The 20,593-nt window shown below is 52.8% G+C and overlaps 1 protein-coding gene across 1 annotated transcript in view; it reads left to right on the top strand.

The window, feature by feature from the left end:
- Positions 1-20,593, top strand: part of PRDM16 (PR/SET domain 16) — a 192,367-nt gene that overhangs the window by 146,592 nt on the left and 25,182 nt on the right. The window contains exon 4 of the mRNA XM_065737906.1: positions 17,924-18,058. Coding sequence (XP_065593978.1) covers positions 17,924-18,058 — 135 coding nt within the window. The remainder of the gene's footprint in view (positions 1-17,923; positions 18,059-20,593) is intronic.

Raw genomic sequence — 20,593 nt, 5'->3', positions numbered from 1 at the left:
AATCCCCGCGGGCACAATCCACATAAACCAACTGGATTTACTTATCATTTGTGAAAACAAAAAGGGGGAATCTGATTAATCACTTTGTGGATTGAGGTCTCCATTGTGATGGCTTGACTGCGTGCTGCGTCCCCACGCCTCTCCGGCTCCGATTTGCACTTTCTTTCTGGAAGTTTCCAGCAGTGGCTGGTGGGATGCTGGTGGGCTCTTCCCTCCTGCCATGGTGGGGCAGTGCGTGGGGCAGTGCTGCCCGGGCTGGAGATGGTGGGGCCGTGCTGAGCGTGATGGACTGAGCACAAAACGTTCCCATTGAGAACAGAGGGTTACAGAGCAAACCTCAGGGGTAATCCGAGCGCCTGGAGCCTGTGCAAACCCTCCCAACCCAAAGGAAAGCTGTCTGCTGTAGGTAAGGCAAGGGCTCGTAGCTCCTGAGCTCCCTGTCATAAGCCACGTCGGGGATCCTGCCAAGAGCTTTTGGGAGCAGAAAGGGCTTTTAGGTGCAGAAGTCCTTTGGAGAGCAGAGCTTCTCTCTGCCTGCCAACTGTTCTGAGCACAGCTGTGCCATACCCAACCGGTGCAGATTTTGCACCAGGATTGGTGGGAGGGTGACGTGGTCATCCCTCCTTCCTCTTGTATGAGTACTCGGTGGGACAGGGCATTGCTGTGCTTCTCTTACGTTGATGGGATTTGCTTTCTCTTCGTCCTGTATAAAGTGAGGAGCATTCCCCATACATTTGCTGTGCTGTGAAAGCAGCTTTGCTTGACTTTACTGGAGTGAGGTCTCTGTTTGTTTCCTATTGCATACTCTGGTTAACGTCCTTGTTTGTGCAGCGTGCTGTTTTATTTCCTCCCAGCTGAAATGCCCTGGGCTTGCAGGAGGCGGTGCTGAGCAGCGCAGGGCTGGGAGCGCAGCACGCTGGCACCAACCTTTGCTCTGGCTCCATGTACGACTGCAAGGAAGGATTGCATCCTCCCTGCACTGCCCACAGCCTGGGACTGAGTCTGAGGGCCCCATGTGGACCCCACACACCCGCGGATGCTCAGCCGGGGCAGCACACAGGCTTCCTTTCAGCAGGGTATTAAAGGCAGCTAAAAGGGAGACCTCACAGATGCCAGGAGCTGTTGAGCACTGAGCTGTGGCCTCGCCGGTGCTCCCATCCCTCTGCTCGGCAGACAGGCAGTGGTTTTGAGGCCGTTTGACAGTTATCTCCTCGACAGTATTACCGGGCTTATACATCTCCTTTCAGCAGCTCCAGATAGAGCTGACAGCGGGGGGATTCTGTTTTGTCTCAGCGAAGGGAAAAAAAAAAAAAAGAAAAAAAAAGAAGGTGGTCTTTTGGCAGTGGCCGGGGCCACACTTGAGCACCGAGGGGCACAATGTCTCCTCTGTCTCCGAGAGAAAATAGCTTCTGACAGGAATCAGCTTTCAGTCAGCTGCCAGGCATCTCTCATGATGGGAGGCCCGACCTGCAGGCTGCTATGTAGATAACCTGTTATCGTAGAAGCTTGAATGCGAAGTTAAATTGCCTCGTGCTGCTGTTCCTGCAGGTTCTGGGGGGGGGGGGGGGGGGGGGGAGAGAATGAAAAAAAAAAAGAAAGAAAGAAAGAAAAGGAAAAAAAAAGTAAAACCTATAGTGAGGAAAATTTGTCACGGTGGGGTGGGAGGGGAGAGCAGGACAGGCAGTGCATGGGCTCACTGCTGAGCACGAAGGCCTTCACACTGGCACCAGGGATGCTGCAGCTGGACAGTGATGGGGCAAGGAAGGAGCACCAAGGGTCTGCCTTCCTGTGTAGGCAGTGTGCCTCAAACCAGAGCACTTTGAGAATTACAGACCCAGAGAATCATTTTGGTTGGAAAAGAGCTCTGAGATCATCGAGTCCACCTGCAGGGACCCCGCCTGGCTCAGCTGAATGTCTGCTCTCCTCCGTTTGCCCTCAGTCCAAGTGTCTGCTGCCCCTTGCAACCCTGCCTCAGTTGTTTTTTTTTTCCCACCTGCCTCAGGGTCTGGAGCAGTTACAGAAATAAAGAGGAGAAAACTCACACAGCTCATCACGAGTTCAAAGGAGCACAGACACTTTGTTCGACGCGGGCTCTCGGTGCTATCTCGTACATGACATAGTTTGCCCAGCAATTTGGTGGCCACTGTGCTCTGTCAGCTCTCACTGCGCCGTGGGACGCGCGGAGCCCCGAGCACGGCGAGCAGAAATGCTTTCATGTCACTTTTATCTGAAGCTGGGTGCTGGGACAAGCTCACGCTGAGCCCTCCTCACTGAGTCGTGGTGGGATCCTGTGCCCATTCCTGCAAGCTCCCATTAGTGGATGAAGCTGGGACCCTGCCCTGCAGCTCCTGCGATGTCCAACATGGAAATGCCTTTTCCCCCTCATGGTCTATTTCTGCTGCTCTGCTGTGGTTGCCTCCGTCGTCCCATCCTTCCCCACCAGAGCTCATACTCCAAGAGGACATGGCCATGCATGCTTGTTACCTCCAACACCAGCCCAAGCACCAAAGAGCGTCGCAATAAGGAGCAGCAGAGACATGTTTTAAGTGCAGGTCTTAAAAGAATCCAATCCAATGCAGAATATTTGCAGTGAAGCTTAAACTTCTGCAGTAGTGCAGAATAGGAAACCGTTTCTTTTGGAAACGCCACAGATTTTCATCGTAATTGCTTAAAAGGAGTTGGAGTGGGTGATCCTTTCGGGTCCCTTCCAACTCGAAATGTGCAGTGATTCTGCTTTATGGTTCTGTGGGAATGGTACTGCCAGGAGGAAAGGCACTGGAAGGCTTTTGGTGCAGAGGTGGAAGGCACTGTGCTCAGCATTGGGCACTTGGGGAGGGGGGGAAACATGAGAAATGACATAGATTTGCATACACTTTTGTCTATTTATGTCTTTATTTCCCTTTTCTGCCCATCATTTCATAGCTGCTGTGACTGCAGAGTTCTGCTCTGCTCCCTACCCCAGTGCTCCTGGGCGACAGCACGGCCTCCCTTCAGAATCTATAGTGGGATTTCAGATATTTCCTAGGCTGGGTAAATGTAATTAGAATTTGCCTGCATCAAGCGGCAGTTCCCAAGAAAATCATCAATTAATTGATTCCAATTACTCGTAATTGTTTCTCATGCGTTTCAATTAGTCCTCCACGTTGTTACCAGCAGCGCCGGTCAATGACACGACGTGCCTTTAATAACTGCCACGAAAAGAAGTTGGGTAAAAGAGTTTGAGAAAGGTGGTTTCTCTGTCACATTGCCACTCAGGAGCAAATTGCTTAAAAATGATTCAACAACAAAACCAAACGTGGCTTCAGAGGAGCCCAGCAGTGCTGCAGAGCTCTGGAATTTAACCTTTGAGTCTGGACGCACTAATCTAAGAGGAAACTCCAGTGGAAAGTCATGCACACTGCTGAATGTGTCACGTTGGGTTATTTCACTGCCTATTTGCAGAAGGTGCTTCTTAGAAAAGGGAAATGCAGTGTTATGTGACTGCCCTTAAGCGTCGGCCCCGGCTGAACCGATCTCACAGCTCACCTCTTGTTATGTAGCTCAGTCCCTGGAGTCAGGATCTTCCAAATGGTGCCCAGGAGCAATAAGCTCAACACACAAAGATGGCACACACACCTCCTGGTTTTGCCCCGTCCTCGATCCATATGGAAATGTGAAGGGCTGAAAGTGTGCACATTTATCCCGTTGGTGTAAGCAGTGAAATATCGAACAGCAGTATCGGAGTCACGGTGCAAGATATCGATTGGAGGTGTGCTTTTGTGATGGATATTTGCAGATTGACTCTGAACTCCAGCTTCTCTTGGAGGGTCAGACAGCAAAGGGGCAGAGCTGTGCATCGGGTGCTTGTGGGCAGATCCACACTGGTGGTGAGGAGAAACCCTGAGTGTTATCTGCAGGTCAGAGCTCCTGAATTTGGGTCACAGCAGCCCTCACTTCGGGGACTCCGGTTCCCTTTGGTGGAGCCCACATTCCCACTCAGCACACACAGGGGGCTGAGCTCCCCGCTCTGGGTCCGCTGCATCACCAAGCAGCAGCATGCTTCTTCTTCCATTCCTCGTTCTGTATTTCAATCAGGTTTATTGATCCTTTAAGAAAAAAGAAAAGAAAGAGAGTAACTCCAGGTTGGTTGTTTATAATAAGGTCTACAAAGAGAACGAGGAATAGGTTTTTGGTGTAAATAACAAAGGTCAGGCCCTCTGCTTCCACTGCATCAGCCAAGAGCTTGCTTTGCTTAAGGCCTGCTGCTGTAGATGGAGTTGGCTGGCGCTGGCCAATCCTCTTACAAGTAATTACAGAACTTCACATAGCAGTCATCAGTGGAAAGCGAGCCAGAGAGCTGCGACAGAGAGACCTGGCTGCCAGCATTCGGAAGGGAACGTCTCCATCCTGGATCTGGGCAGCACTGAAGGAACATGCACGCATCATGCTTCAGGAATCCCCTAGTAACCGTGCCCTCCCTTTGCTCTAGCAGCTTACCCATGCTGCAGAAGGCTCCTACAGGTGCTTATTAACTGCCTTTTTTTTTTCCCATTAGGAAAAGGCTCCTGCAGAATCTCAATACACATCTGTGTATTAAGATTCTACGCTTGCTGCATAGAGGCAGCTTTGTAATGGTTTCTGTGTGTGATAGCCCCTGCTTCAGGTGGGTGTGTAGGGTGAAAGACAGCACTGGAGGTGCAATATTTTGAATACCATCTGTAGAAGAGCATCTCTGAGTCTGCCCAAGGCTGCTTGACAAAGCCCATTATTCAGTCGAGTGATAAGAGTGCCTGTAATTTAATTAATATCGGTGATGTTTTGATGTGTACGGAGCCCATTCTCCACAGAGTAAAGATGTAGCACTGCACAAAGCGTGGGGTCCTGAGGTCAGGGACTGTCTCTATGGAGCTGATATCAGTTACAGAACAGACAGGAACAGATTTCGTTTATCTGACACTGAGCATTGTGTTGGAAAAGTTGGCAGCGCTAATAATTAGAGATGAGAGTGAAACCCTGCTTAGCATGTAATCAATCTTTAAGGAAATAAAGAAGAGAAAAAAATGAATCATCCCACACCTCCAAGGTTACAGGGAACGTGAAGGGAACGGAGCAGGTGGGATCCCATCTCAGCACTGGAGGCTTTCTGAGCATTCACACTGCAGCTCCGAGTGCTGGAGAGGAAACGGTGCATTCCCGTTGTGGAGCAGCTTCCCACGCTGCTTTCTGTTGTCCTTCCTGGGGGTGCCAAGGAAACCCAGACCTGGAGGGGGATCCAGGTGTTAGTGGTGCTCAAAGAAGCAGAAGTCTGCGTATTTCCCAGGATCTGGCTTCAAGAGGTCAATGTATGTGAGCATCCCAAATGATTTTTGGTAGAGTTGCATTGACCGAGGTTGGCTTCCCAGCACAGCAGGCATCCCTGCTGCTCTCTCCCACGTCTTCAGGAAATACAACACACTGCAGCATCCCTGCTGGGTCTCGGAGCAAACCACCACTACAGCACGACCCACAGAGGTGGATGGTGGCAAGTGGACGCCTGCAAAGCCCTCCAAGGCCGTGATGCTGAGGGCTGAGAGCTGCAGGGCTGCGTTGGTGCTGAGCCCACCCGCCAGCACTGCATGAGGGACCCCCAGCTCGGAACAATGCGTGCTTTGTGATGCACTGCTGCTGAAGTGGGACCTTCTGAGAGCAGCGTGGCTTTGTTTTATTTCATTTGACTTCATTTTCATTTGACTTTTCAAAGCTGCAAAGCTTTTCCTGGCACGGAAAATGTTTATGGCATTTTGCTTTTGTTTATACCCTTTGAGAGAAGTCGTAATGCTGCTCCCGACCCGTTTAATCCCTGCAAAATGTGTTGGCCCGATGTGTTTATGCTTTCTGCTCGATGCATCGAGGCAGCCTCCTCTGCAGCTTTCTGCAGGACACTGAGGTTTTCTGGCAGCTCATGTTCCAACACGGCGTTACGCAGCAGGGGAGAAATAAAGGGAGGATGTTTAGGTTCATGTGGTTTAATAGAAGATCTAGGTTCAATCTGGAAAAGGCATAGTGAAGGGTTTTTATCCCAGTGTTGATTGCAGGGGATCTTTTGGTCCCCAGAGTCGATAGCAGTTCTTGGATATGAGGAAAGGATATGGAGGGGTTGGTGACAGTTCAGCTATTGGGAACCACATCATCAGACTAGAGAGTTTTGCAGCCGTTAGACCCCATAGGTTGAGCTTCCCAGGGTAGAGCATTTACAAAAGAAAAACAAGTAGGAGGTGCTCTTACAGAGGAGTGAAGACAACTAGGGGAAAAAGGGAACATGAAGTTAATGTGCAGGGGACGTTTTAAGAGTCCACAGGTGGGAAAATGGTAAGAAAGCACCCGGCCATGAAAGGTGGGTTGTATTTAGGGGGAGAGCCACCGGGTGCTCTCTGCATGGGTTTCTGCTGCCTGATTCCGTGTCTGTTTTGGATGGGCTAACTTAGCTCAGCCTGCAACCTGGCGTGGCTACCGGGCAGCATTGGGCACCAGTGGCAATGTGACATGCATCGCAGGGCTTCTTGCTCTTTGATTTGTCAGCCCCAAGAGCTGACTGCACGCATTTGCTGGTGCGAAGCAGTGGTGGAGCGTGGTTGCTCTGGCTCTGGGCGTCCATCAGCGCTGCAGCCAGGGGATGGGAGCAGGGAATGGGTCAGAGCAAGGCTGGAACAAAGAGGCTGCAAACACAATCCTACAGATGAGCTTAAGAAAAAAATCACCAGACATTCCCAAAGCTGTGTAGAGGGGCAGCGGTGCATCGGGGAGCTTGCCTGGGGTTTTGTCATCCCGTCGCCGTGGGCTGAGGATCACCTTTCCTATTCATGGCTCGCAGCTGTGAGCTGGACGGTGAAGAACGCGGGGCTTTGTTCCTGCGGGGCTGGGAGGCCACGTCCTGGGTTTGTCCATGGGAGGAACTGGGAGCAACTGGGCATGATGGTGGGGGAGCGATGCAGCTCTGCTCCGGACACAGTGCTGGAAGCATCCCAGTAGCTCTGCTCTGAAATTGCAGTAATAACTCTTGAATTATAGCAGTCAGAAGTCGATGTAGTTCTGCTCCGCACTGTCAGTGGCCAACCCGAGCTCATTAATTTCCCCCTCAGTGTTTGTTTGAGAAATCATCCCCCGTCGGCTGCCACTGGTGAACTTGTCTCCTCCTGCATTCCTGGCCGCGCGCTGTCTCCCCGCGAGGGTCCTGTCCCCGCAGGAGATAAGATACAGGCGGCATTCAGGGAGGTGTCAGCACGCTGCTTTATGACACACGATGAGTGATAACGCCGCGCAGAGGTGCTGATGTGGCCACATTAGTTAATGAGGTCATAGCCCGAGCTGCAGCCCCACTGATAACCTGCAAATCCAAATAATGCACAGGAGCCCAGTGCCCATGCTCACCTGCTGCTCCAGCACCCAATGCAGGGAGCGAGGGGGCTTCAGGGGGCACCCAGCCCTTGCTCTGTGCTCTGCTAGGATTGGGAGATGCGTTATGAAGTGCTGCTTCTCCCTGGCTCTGCCCTGGTAAACAAGCCTGGAGCTGGCAGCACCCCGTCCTGCTGGCGGTGAACTTCGTGTCCTTCCCTTCTTAGCAGCTCAGGTCTAATTTATTTAATCACCAGAACGAACTTTCAAAGCGCTCCGTTGCCTCCGTTTTTGTTTCTAAGGTTCAGATGTATTTTTAGCGCTCGGTACTGAACTGGGTCTGCGCGCTGGAGGAGAATTAATTATTGTTTGGGGTTTGTTGATATTCAGACATCCAAGAAAAAAAAAAGAAAAAAGGAGGATTTTGAGACTTTGAACACCTCGGGGGCTTTGCTGCGCTCCGGTCGTGTGTGGTTGGGTTCCTGACACTGATTTGGGTTTTCATGTGAGTGCTGCACTGGTGGGGGGCAGCAGCCCCCTCTGCTCAGCGCCGTGCAGCTCAGCCCCCTCTTTGCAGCAGGGAGAAGGCAGCAGTGGTCCCAGCTGCTGGCACACGTGTGCTGCAGCCCCCGGGCTCCTGAGCTCAGTAGTTATCAGCTGAGCAACGCACTATCCATGTCTCATGTCAAAGCTACTCCTACTGCTCCCGCCCGATGTCCTCAGCGACGCGCATTCGTGATGGCGATGGACAGCACGTGTGTGTGAACTGTGGTTTTTGTTTTTTAACGGTGGGTTCTTGCGAATAAACGTGGCTTTGTGAGGATTCAGACTGGAAAATCGGGGGCGGCTGGGATGGAAAAAAAGATGGCAAATTTAAAGAGGGCGTTTCGAAAATGTGACAGATGTCAGCACTACCTGCTCTGCCTCTGGCCTGACCTCACCTCTCTGTGACTGTTGCCCAGAGAGCTTAAGTACCTCTCACCCTCAGCTCCCAGGTGCTTTCCCAGGCAGGCTCCAGCCCTGCCCTGCTGAGCTCCCACTTCTCCCCCACGCGTGGACGTGGGTTCAGGAGCTGCTCTGTGGCCATGCCTGCACTCCGCGTCCATCTCGCGCTTCCTCCCGCCGCGGGCCCAGCCTCTGTGATTAAGTCTGCAGCTCTCCTGCTGTTTTTAATAGGCCTGCGGACCCGACCATCTGATGAGAACCAAACTGCACAGCGTGCTCCTGAATACTTTTGCTGGAATCTCCTAATGCAGGGTATTAATCATGACTGTCAAACCATTCAGGCCCTAAATATGTCCCCCCCATACACATCCAGCCCTGCGGGGGGAGCACGGCCGTGCTGAAGCCACGCATTGGGCGTCCCCAGCCAAGAGCACCATCCCCAGCAGAGTGCTCGGAGAAGTTTGGGGAATAAGCACCGGGACTTAAAGGAAACACAGAAAGGTGTGGCTTCCCCTTTGCTCACATGTATTCCCAGGAAGGAGTTGGCCTGGGTATGTATTCAGACACACCTCCGTTGGGGATCGCAGTGTTGGCGATGGGCAGTTGGGTCTTCTTCAGCACCAAGTGCTGAGCCGGACGCTGTCGTGGTTGGTGTATCTCTTGGATGCAATCCTGGTGTTACGTGGCCAGGCTCAGGAGGTAAGGCTGTTTCTCTTAGCTGTGAGTTAGGTGTGTGTCTTTGAGGTTATGGTTGTTCTCGGCGTTTCTAGTTTGCCAGGGAATGCAGTCCCAAATATCAAAAGGGCTGTTTCTAATTCTCTGCTTTATTCTTTGGAGTTGGTAATAAAAGTTAATCGAGTGTAAAACAAAAGTTACATAAGGTGAGCAGTAAAGTTTTACAATTGCTGGTGCTGCTCGTCCAGCACTGCCACGCTCAGCACCGCGCCCGATGGGCACGGTCCGATGGATGGGTCTTCCTCTGCCTTTGGTCTGTGCCTGTTGTGAGGGTATGCAGAGCCACAGAGAGCAAAACAAAACACCAGGCTGTGCTGCTTTGTGCGTGTGAGAACGTTAGCTCCTTTTACATCCATCGTTGGCTGTTCCTTCCCTGAACGGCTGCTGTGGCTGTGTGATCGCCAGCGGTTTCATGGATGCACTTTGGGCTGATGTTACGCTCTTCTTTTTTCCTCTCTGTTGTGTCTTAGATAAATACAGCTTCAAACATCAGGGTGATGGCCCTGAAGGCCACTGGTCCCACTCCTGCAGGGGCACCCACGGCTCCATCAGTGCTCAGAGCCCCGTCGTGAAACAATTACAACCGCCAGCGCTAATACTGCTTTCTTTTAGCCAAGCTGAATGGGGAAAATAAATAAATAAGAATTGACCAATGCAGCCTTTAAAAAATAATGATTATTTTCCGGGGTCAGAAGATGGGTGGCACAGCCCCCACCCATGCTGAGCACTCCCACCACCCGCGCCCACCCCTGGCTGCAGGGCAGGCCCTCCCCTCGCCCTGCACTGCACATCCCACGTGCTCCAGCCCTGTGCCTCTTTAGCAGTGCTTTATTGATCCTGTCTGCCCTCCGCAGAGGATGGCGTGTATTAAATGCCATTTATTCCTCATGTATCTGTGCTAGGGAAGCGTGTTTCCATAACCGTGTTATTAGTTTTGTCCAGCCTACAGGAAAAAGTGATACTGTAGCTGGCATCCTAGTGTTAGGTCATATTAAAACCATCTGTAACAAATCTTTATTTGCAGTTACTTTTGAGTTCAAATTTCAGCTTCTACTCCACCTGTCATCAGTGTTTATCCTCATAAACTTTCACAGCTTCTTTTATTCTGCTTCTTTTTTTCTTTTCCTTCTGAGAGACCTTTTCAGGATTTTTGGCAATCTCGCGCTTACTTTGCTTACCAAAATTTCTCTCCCTTTGATTTAGAAAACTCGTAGGTGTAACACATCGACAGTAATTTCAGGAGGATCAAGTCTTTTTTAATGTGATTTCCAAGAACAGCACCATCGTAGCTGTGATTTTGGAGTAGGCTTTGGCACAGGAAAATAGGACAGTCGGGGTGCTTGTCCGAGAGCTGTCACAGCACAAGTGGGGTTTGCTGGGAGGTGGGTAAGTGTTGTGCCCCCTTTGGGATGGCTGTGTGATGGGTTTATGATGGGGCTGTTTTGAAGCTGTTTAGGGAAGAGCATGGCCAGTTGACTTCATCAGGTAAGAGCATGGCCAGTTGACTTCATTAGGTAAGGGCACATCCAGTTGACTTTGTTAGGTAAGAGCATGGCCAGCTGTCTTCATTGTTGCCTAATGGAAGGCTTGGCAAGTCAATTAAGCACAAAGCACGCACTGTAGAGGGCTACCACATTAAAACTCATCAAGAAAAAGACTTCCCTCCCCTTGATCCTTGCAGAACCCTTTGGTAATGGTGAATATGCCGTGGTATCATAGAATGACCCAAATGGGGAAGGAACCCATTGTCATTGTGGGTGGGTGGCATGGCAGTGCCTCCTCCCAAGCCAAATGGAGATGCGTATCTGTTGAACTTGCCATTCAATAGGAGCAGAAGGGAGCAGAAAACACAGTTGGTACAGGAATGGGCAGGCAGTCCCAGTGCTGCTGATGTGCTTTGTGGTCAGACACAGTGAAGTGGTATTTGGGCCATCGGCTCTGCATCTTCTGCCACCTCTGTGTTGTGTTGGCATTCTTTCTGCTGTTGTCTTTCGTTGGGGGCTTGTTTCCTTCGCCGATGGGTGTGTTTGGGGGAGCAGGGGGAGCTGCTGCCATGAAGCAGGCAGAACCGAGCAGGCAGAACCGAGCTGCACCTTCTGCACGCAGCCGAGCGCGTTATGGGCGTTTTTAATCCCTTTGACCTTGTGGTGGAGAAGGAGGGAAGTGAAGACATGGTGACAAACACCAGCCCTTTAATGCCAGGTTTGTTACCGCTCAGAGTGCCCTAAGGGTTAATGTAACAGTTTTAAGTCCTTCAATCACACCCACCCCCACCTACAGAACACTTCCAAATAATCCCTTTATAATAGACCCTTTTCCACAGATTGTATCTAACCCGTGCATTAATGGGGCCCGTCGGTGTCAAGCATTTCAACAAACATGGCCAGCAGGCTGCTGGGAGCCCCTCTTCCTCGCTCCGCAGTAATGATCTTTGCCCCTCTGACTTCGCTCCCCTGCTGCAGGGACAAAATTAAACTGCGGATGGCAAAATAGTTATTTGCTGCCCGGGCAATTACATACTTCCAACCCTCTCCATCGCGGAAGGCCAGATGGACTTTATAGAAACCAGACCCGGGCCGCAGTTTTAATTATCATAGTCCTGTCAGAAATGAGTGAAATTCTGAATGACCGCATGAAACGAACCCAAAGCCTTGCACATGGATTTTTTCCTCAATAAAATTTTATGGCTTCTTAAAGAAACAGCATTCATATATTTTACGAGGCCTAATCATTCACTAATGCCTATATTAGTGCACCTGTGGCACTCGGCCCCGGCTCTGTTCTCGCCGTGTTATTCCAGCCCCATGTCAGAGCTCAGCACATGCTCCGGGCTACGCGGGCTCCTGCTCGTTAGCCAGCGGTCGTAATAAGGCAAAGAGATTTATGGGCTTTTATCTGCTGAAAATTTTGTTTCATCGTGTGAATGAGGCTTGGAAATGAAACGGCCCTCCCCAGAGCAGGCATGCTCGAAAGTTATCATGGAGCAGAGCAGCTATGGGACATGTTGTGTTCCCCTGCTAATTCAGTAGGGAAAGATTTGCCCTTGGATGCTTCCCCCTTTGTCGAGCAGCAGTTGGTGAAGAAATACCTGGGCACAGTGTAGCACCTGGGAATTCTCCCCCATCCTAATGGCTCTGGTTCCTGGGAAGAATGGTAGAATGGTTTGGGTTGGAAGGGACCTTTAAGATCACCTCCTTCCAACCCCTCTGCTATCGGCAGGGACACCTCCCTCTAGATCTGGTTGCTCAAAGCTCCATCCATCCTGGCCTTGAGTGCTTCCAGGGATGGGGCATTCACAGCCCGGCACTGCTTTGCTCCTCTGTTTGCTCTGAGCACATGGGGCCGTGGGTGAGCCCTGGAAGATGTGTCCAACCCGCTGCTCCCAAGCAGGTGTCTGATCTCACAGGCAGTCCTTCTGCATCACTCCTTGCTGGTGGTTGGTGTCATGATATCTGGCCACCATCGCTGCATCCTGAGGCCAAACACCTCCTGCTCTCCCGTACCCCTCCTGCTTGTTCCAGGCTGTGTGGGCTCACTGTCCCTCTCGGTGCCCATGGGGCCACCCCAGCTCTGCATGGGATGGGGGTTGTTGCCACCAGTGCTGCTCACCCTGGGCCGGGAGGTTTCCATTGGCGAGGATGAGCAGGCTGACAGCACAGGGAAGGTGGCACCGAGGAACGCACCCAGTCTGGTCATTAAAGGCCAATTAGCTAATGAGGCCACTCCAGCAGTGCTGACAGCCATGGGCTGTGCTGGGTGTGCTGCTGGAACGCGCTCAGCTCTCTCTCCCTATCCTTTCTCATTACTTCATGCTCTTGGCAGCTGCTAACAGAGCACGCGGGCTCAGCCAAAATCAGACCTGGTGCAGAAACGTTGGAAAAGACGATGGAGTGTCTCCAAGCATGCATGCTGGGGCCGGGCAGCCCGTGGTGCTGTGGGTCCCTCCCAGGGGATGTGTGTGGGGAGTCCTCAGCCCTCAGACTGGAAAAGGGCTTCTGTTCACCTACAGCTAAAGGCTGCTGTGCTACCATAGGATCACTGGATCCCATCCAGTGCACGCTGCTCTTCAAGTGGAAGGAATGACCAGGAGCGTCAAGCGAAGGATCTCTTCCTCGAGGACGGTGGGGTGGGAAGAGTGTGCTGGAGGCTCTGTGTTGTGCAGCTCTTCCAAAAACATGAAGAGTAGCCCCAGTTCAAGTGTTACGTGGATGTTCAGCTTTAATTTGGTCTGATTTAATTTATGTTCGTCCTTAGAGAGAAGGAAGGGCTGCCAGGTACAGACAGGGATCGTTTCTGCCGTGGAAATACTGCGCTATTTGATTTTTTTAAGGCTGTGGGATTAAGCCTTAATAAAGTGTTTCAACAGCATTTCAGGGCTGGTATGGGGGCTCGGACTTAGTGGAGGCTGTTTGCAAAGGGAGTGAGGATAATACTTCGGTTTTTGCCATATGGAATGCGACACTGTGCTTCCCTCCTAGCATTAAATGAGTACTGTTCCTGTGTTTTTGGAAGCCCCATGTCCTGTGACCTGCCCGAGAGCAACCCACGGAGGCATCTGCATCCACTGCTCGGCCCCGCAGGGGCAGCTCTGGGCAGGATGCATCTCAGTGGCAGAAGCTGCCTGTGCTGCAGTGGGACGGCTGCAGGCTGCAGTGCCTCACTCTGCACCTTTTTTGGTCATGTTTTTGGTGAACCAGAAAGGAGTTCTCCATCAGGAGATGGCTGCTTTGTTTGCAGAGCCCTTGACGCTGGAGCTGCTGCTCCTGCTCTCAGTGTGCTGCGTGGCTGCAGAGGGAAACCCCCATATCCTTCCACTCCTTCTCTCAGGGCCAGCCCAGCTCACCTGACTCACACCTTCTAAAGGGCAGAGAGCGGTGTGTGATCTAAGAGGGCTCGGGGGCTGTTTCCTCATTGCAGTGCAGCACTGGGGGGGGTTCCTGTGCCGGGGGAGTGCGGTGCAGCTGTGTGGTTGTGGGGGGGGTTGGCTCCTTTCATTCTCTTTTAAAATCTTTGCTCAGAACGAGTAAGGTCACGGCTAAAGCAGCAGCAACGCACACTTCTGGCCTGTAAATCCAGGGCATTTTGAGCTAATATGTGAACAGGAATGCGCTTCCAAATGGAGGTCCATCGGCTGCTTGGTTGCCGTTGGATGCAGTGGGGTGGAACGTGAGGAGGGATGGTGGTGGTGGTGATGTCGCTGCCGGTAAATGTTGGCCTCTGTGGCTTTGGTTTGTGGCCAACCTGAAGCAGGCTGTGCTGTGCAGGAGCTCCCCGTGGGCAGCCCGAGCTGGAGGAGCTGAGAGCCAGCTGGGGGTGGCATGGCTGCTAGGGGCAGCTCAGTTCTTGTGCTGGGGCAGAACCCAAAGCTGTTCATTCTACAGAAAACACACGCAGTTTCAAGAACCTCAGCTATCTGAGTTGGTTGGGTACCCGGGCAACTGATGTTGCATTCGCTCCATGCATTGGCAGTGCTCAGATGGACTGCAGGCACAGATGGAGCTGCTGGGAGGACTGGCAGAGCTGTGGGGCGATGCTCTGCAGGGCTCTGCTCACCCCGTGTCCTTCTATGAGCAATGTGGGCACCCTGTGGTGGGTGTTAGTGCTGGGAATGGCACGGGAAGGCTCTGCTACTTTTTTGGCCAGCATGTAAAATGCGGCAAATGGTTTTGGCGCCCGGAGCCTTCCATAAATCACCCGGAAGAGGCCGACGTGTTCGTGGTGTTCCACAGCTCCACTCCCAAAACGTTGTTAAAAGAGAGTTGGAGGCACAAGCAGTGATTTAACAGCAGTGGCAGGAATGCTGGTGCCAGCTCACCCAGCACAGCACCCAGCACACGCCTGCAGGAGGGGACCAGGAAGGAGCTGAAGACTTTGGTTGCATTCTTTGGTCGCAGCTCATGGGCACCTCTGCCCCAGCCCCACTTCCAGGCCTCTCTTGATTTCCCATTCATTCTGATCTGTTAAGCTTTGAGAACATCTTTAATTAATTGGCTTTAAAAAAAAAAAAGCAAGGCAAAGCGAAGCATTATACACAAGTGTGCTGTACGGAGCTCTTTCTGCAGGGAGGAAAACTTCAAAGTTTCTGTATGTATATATTACAAAGAACTGGAAATCCCTTCCTTGACTTGTGTGTACAATATCTGAAGCAACCCCGAGCTTCGACTCCAGCATCATTTCTTTACGGCTCGCTGTTTAATTTAAATCACTGTGGTATGAATGACGTTACTGATGAAAAATGAACTTTGCTGAGATAAATGCTTGCCATCGTCTCAAAGGTCTTCTCCTGCTTTGACTGTTTGCCTGGAGGTTCCCTGCATGGGATTGGGTGTTCTTAGCTCTGTGCCCTCAGTGCTGGGGCCTGTCCGTGCCCATGGGTGCAGGCAGAGCCCGGTGCCAGCCCTGCACACCCCAGGACCACGGCTGGCTTCGTCTGGCACGGTTCTCATTAACTGTCACATCACCAGGAAGCCAGGTTAATTGCAGGCAGAGTGCTGGATTTACGAGTTCATCTGGGCTCCGTGTCTACACACTGACAGAGGTGTTTCTCTGGTTGAAATCTTTTTCCCTTTGTTTTGTGGCAAGAATGGGCTTTCTGTTTCGGTTACTTCTGAAAGTCATAAATGGCAGCCACCTCTCCCTCTCCTTTATTTAAAAGAAACACAACAAAACTTCATGGCAACGGTATATTGCTCCAAATCAGCTCGTGGGTCATTAAAGCAAAAAGGGGAAGAAAAGAAAAAACAAAATAGAAAGGAAAAAAAAAAATCTTGCCTCGAAGTGCTGCCAAATAAAACGCGAGCATCGGCCAAACTGTCAGAGGCAGATCCTGCGACTGTGGGATGAGAAGGTTTATTACACTTCCAGCTTCTGGGGAGGGATGTTATAGCAACAGGACGCCGGGGCACGGATGGCAGAGCTGCGGGTGCTTCGTTTCTCTGCGTGCACCAGGAACCCATTAAGGGAACTGACGACAGATCCCTCGGCATCCCCTGGGCACAGCTCCACGTGGGCCAGCTCTTGTAGTCTGCCCATGGAGGAAACAACCCGACGGACAGCCCGCAAATTAGGGATGGAGGAAACCTCAAATGATGTGCAAAAAAAAAATGGCAGGGAATTTTTCCGTCGCTTTTGCTTCGTAACTCGGCCTTTCTGATCTTAATAAATGGCGAAACGAAGTCTCTGTGGGATCAGTGGGACCTTGGGATTCCAACCTCGAGTGCTGTGTGGCAGAAAGCAAATGAGGCTGTGGAGCCCTGGGTCCTGGCTGCATAGGGATAACCACAGCCACAGCTCTGGGTCTGAGTCCAGCGTTGGTGGCTCTGCACAGCCCCACTTCAATCCACGTGGACACAACGGGACGTTTGTTTCAGCCACATCAACCCAAGAGGGGAAGGATGGGGCCCTGGGAGTGGAGAAGGGGGACAGCGTGGTGTGGACAGATTGCAGACAACCCAGTGTGGCACTGACACCCGTGGGAGCAGATCTGGGGATACGTGGATGAGGACAGAAGGGCCGGGAGGGGCCTTGGGGTCACAAACCCAAAGGATGCCTCATATATACCCTCTGCAGCAGAGGAAAGGGATGAGCTTCATTTGTCATGGTCAAGGAAGAAGAAAGTCAATGAGAAACCCACAGTGTGGCATTGGTGGGGTGGGATGGAGTGGGACAGTGGTGGGGGGAGGGGGGCTGGGGGGAGCACTCCCGCAGTGATGGAGGTTTCTGAGAACACCACTTAACTGCAGCACTGCCTGGAATAACCCACGCACTCTCCTGCCCCATTCCACACTGCTTTCAGAGGTTCAGGACTGGAAACAAGGAAAGCGTGGCACGCTCCGAGGGGCAGCACGTGCAGAGTGCTGCCCAGGGACACTGCGGGGCCGTGAGGTTTGTGAGGCTGCTCTATTTATGGAGTACACCGAGGGTGTGTGAAAAACAGGGCCTTAAGTTCTCAGGGTTCACACAGACTCATTTTTTTTTTTTCTCGTTTTGTTCTGTGAGATTTCACACCCGCACTTCAGGTGCTAAAGCTCTGGCAGCACCGCGGAGTTTCGGGTGATCTGGGGCTCTCAGGACCCTCTGAAGCAGAGCTGTGAGCCACGTATGGGGGCTGCAGCACAGTGCTCAACTCCAGCTGAGTTGTGGGGTTTCCCAGAGCACCTGAATGCCTGCAGCTCTATGGGATGAGAGAGGGCTCCTGCCACGTGCAGCTGGAACTCAGAACGCTCGCTCCATCGCACCCTGCAAAGTGCCCTCTCGCTTTCCTGGGCTCCCAGCTTCACCAATTGCTGCTGTACAGATCAGCGGGGCCAGGTGTTACTTACCCAAACTATCAGTAGCTATCTGCTGCATGCCCAGACTGCCCCATGACGCCGAGCATCCTGCTTTTGTGGGTGGAAACTGAGTGTTTCCATCGGAGCTGCAGTCTCCTTCTGCCCAGGTGTGGCTGCCCCACATCTGAAGCTCGCTTGGGGTCAGTAAGGAGCTGGAGCCTCAAGTGAAGCCCACGGTGTCAGTCAGCTCCACGTTCCTGGGGGATGCTGCCTTATGTGAGGCCTTTCATTACGGGGAGAGCTGAAGGGCTGTGCACAGTGTGTCCGTGCTGACTGCTGTGCTCAGCTCTGAGTTATGTTTGGTGGCACTTCTCAGTGACCCAGCACTCAGTCACATAAGAAAATTCCTCTCTTCACTTTATTCTCCTTTTCTTTTGCTTGAGGTTCACAAGCTCAGGAACGTATCTCATCCCAAGTCACACTCCTTTATTGATTTTTCATACCATCCAGCTTTCCCCATTCTGTTCCTTGCTGGGATTCTCACGTTGCAAATAATTCTCCTTCCTCTCTTCCTCCTGCAGCTATCACCCGATAACCAGCGGCCTCCCCATTTCTCCCCACAGATTGCTGACGACCTGGGAAACGAGAAATTCTGCATCGATGCCAACCAGAGCGGGGCTGGGACCTGGCTGAAGTACATCCGAGCAGCCTGCTCCTGTGCCGAGCAGAACCTCGCCGTGTGCCACGTCAACAACCAGGTAACAGCATCAGCCCTGGCACTGCTGTTACCGCACTCCTCCAGGGCACACACGGCAGCACAACACGGCTGCAGCGCCCATAGCAGAGCTCTGTGCAGCCCCATCTCCCAGGGCTGCGGTGGGGAAGGTTGTGAGAAGTGGTAACACCTGCTGTGACACAGGTTGTGCTAATAAAGCACGTGGGAGGGCCTGGTGGTGTTTCAGTGCCTTCAGAAGTGTAGGAAGGTGATGCTGCGAGCTGCTGGTGGTGGGCAGATGCGGTGCCAGGCTGCGAGCTCAGGTTGGGTATGGGTGTCAGAGGGATGGGACAGGGTCTGGGGGTCTGCAGGGGATACTGAGACCTGATGGGCACAGGGGGGAACGCTGGTGGAGCAGGTGTGGGGGATGTGGATGGGCTGAACGGTTCTGATGTTGGTCCTGCAGCTGCGGTGACCTTTGTTCTCTGTGCAGATGATGGGGGCATTCCAGGAATTAAAGAGCCATTCTTTGTAAAGTTGTTTGAAACCCAAATCCGAAAGTGGATTCGGGACAGCGATCCAAGCTGGGGGTTTCACAAACCTCACGCTGTCAGCAGGTCAGATATCAGCTCCTGGATGAGAGCTGATGCAGTCACACTGTGACTACCTACGAGCAGGTCTGGGTACAGGGAGTACTGCAGCTGCTGGCTTCTCCCAGATAAAGAGAAGGGCTGCACGGATGTGTGTAGATGCTGCCAGCAACCCAAAAGCTGAGCCAGGTTTTATTGCAAACCCATTCTGCCCTCGTCCCTTGCTTACAGGTAGTCGGTGGTGCATCTTTGTAGTGCTTTCATTCAGTGCAGAGCTGTGGTGCTGCTGGGACCCTGGGCCCTGAGCCTGAACCTTGGGACACTCATACTGAAATGGGTGTTTGGGGCAATGAAGAATAAAGGCAACGAATGTGATAGCCACAAGCCTGCCTGCTGCACGAGAGCTGCTGCCTTGGGATGTGTTAGGGATGCTTAAAAAGGGACTGACAGGGAGGGAAGCGCAGCAGCTTTAATTAGTTCAGACCATCAGTGGCACGACTGCAAGGTGAGGTTAATGATGATAATGAGATGTTTGATGAAATTAATGTGGCTCCAGCAGAATCCAGCCTTTCCCTAGCAATTAACGAGGGCTGGACTATATCTCTTGAAAAACTGCTGCAGAAATGTGATTCTGTACACTGAGCAACTTTGTTCTCAGTGCTCGTAGAGGGGAGCAGGGTTCAGGATGCTGCGCGGAGGTGATGCCAACCAGTTCTGATGGGGACCACTGAGTGCTGTCCTGCTGAAGGATTCTTCCCATGCAAAGCTCACGAGCTCATCTATGGACCAGGCAGAGCTTTCAGACCGTGGTTTGTGTCCTGGGGCTCAGGGAAGGGCTGGGGTTGGGGTTGGGACACGTTGGGAAGCTCTTTCTCCACCGCCTGGTGCCGTTGGGGACCGTGGCACCTTCTCCGTGGCCTTTTCTGCTGGCTCGCAGTCCTCCTGTGGCACTCCAAGAACCGCAGTCAAACCACAGAGCGCCTTTTGGGGGTGGACGGGTGCGGACATCGCACCGCACTTCTCCCACTCGGGAGAGCTCCGCTCCCACTCGGGAGAGCTCCGAGCGCTGCGGGGCCGCGTTGCGGGGCTGTGTGCGGGCGGAGCGTGCCCCCTGGCGGGACGGGACGCGCTGCGATGGGGCGGACGGACGGGACGGGACTCCGGTTCGCCCCCGGGCTCGGGGCTGCGGTGAGAGGTGGGGAGGTCCCGGAGCAGCGCTGAAGAAGTGATGCGGCTGTTGCGAGAGCTGGGTAGGGATGCGCTGTGGGGCTGGAGGAGATGGGGCTGCGTGCTGGTGAGTGTGTGTGCTCGGTGGCTGTGCGGGCGGTGATCCTGGAGGGTGGTTTGTGAGTTGAGCCCGGTGCAAAGAGACCCAGGGAACAGCCAAGTGCCATCAGCGCCGCGGGCTGTGATGCTTTGGGGTCTTTATCCCCCGTGGGCTGCAGCTGAGGGAGCCACTCTGGGTCAATTCTGGTGGATATTCCCAAAGAGGAATGTTGTGCGTTGCTGTTGGGGGGAGTGTGGAGGAAACCTTGCAGCGGATGCCTCGTGTCCTGGCGTTCATGCTGGGTTCCCGTGGTGTTACATAGTGCAGGGTGGGGGTGCAGCCTGCTCTGAAAGTTTGGCAAAGAGCTGTGGGGCCACGGCACAAACTCCCACCTCCTGCTGCTGTGCTCGCTGGTTTCCTTCCCCATCGAGCCCATTCCTCACAGTTCACACGGGCACTGGGATGGGGCACGCAGCTGGGAGGGGTCTAAGCTCTGAAAACAAGTCCTGCTGCTGGTGAGGATGGGCTGCTCGGGGGGGGGGGGCTGGATTATGTGCTGGTGCTGAGCGAGACCCTCAGGCTCCAGGTGGGAGCAGCCCACAGAAGGAGGGTGTCGTGATGCTGCTCTGTGATGGCAAGGCCCATTTGGGGACTTAAGTGGTTCAGTTCCATCAGGTTAATCATCCCTCTGCTGTAACGAATACACGGAGCACAGAGGAGG

Source organism: Cyrtonyx montezumae, unplaced genomic scaffold, assembly GCF_038088225.1.
Source record: "Cyrtonyx montezumae isolate F1298 unplaced genomic scaffold, pur_monq_1.0 scaffold_21, whole genome shotgun sequence".
NCBI lineage: Eukaryota > Metazoa > Chordata > Aves > Galliformes > Odontophoridae > Cyrtonyx > Cyrtonyx montezumae.
Note: the sequence above shows the minus strand (reverse complement) of the source record. Positions and strands in the feature narration are given on the sequence as shown.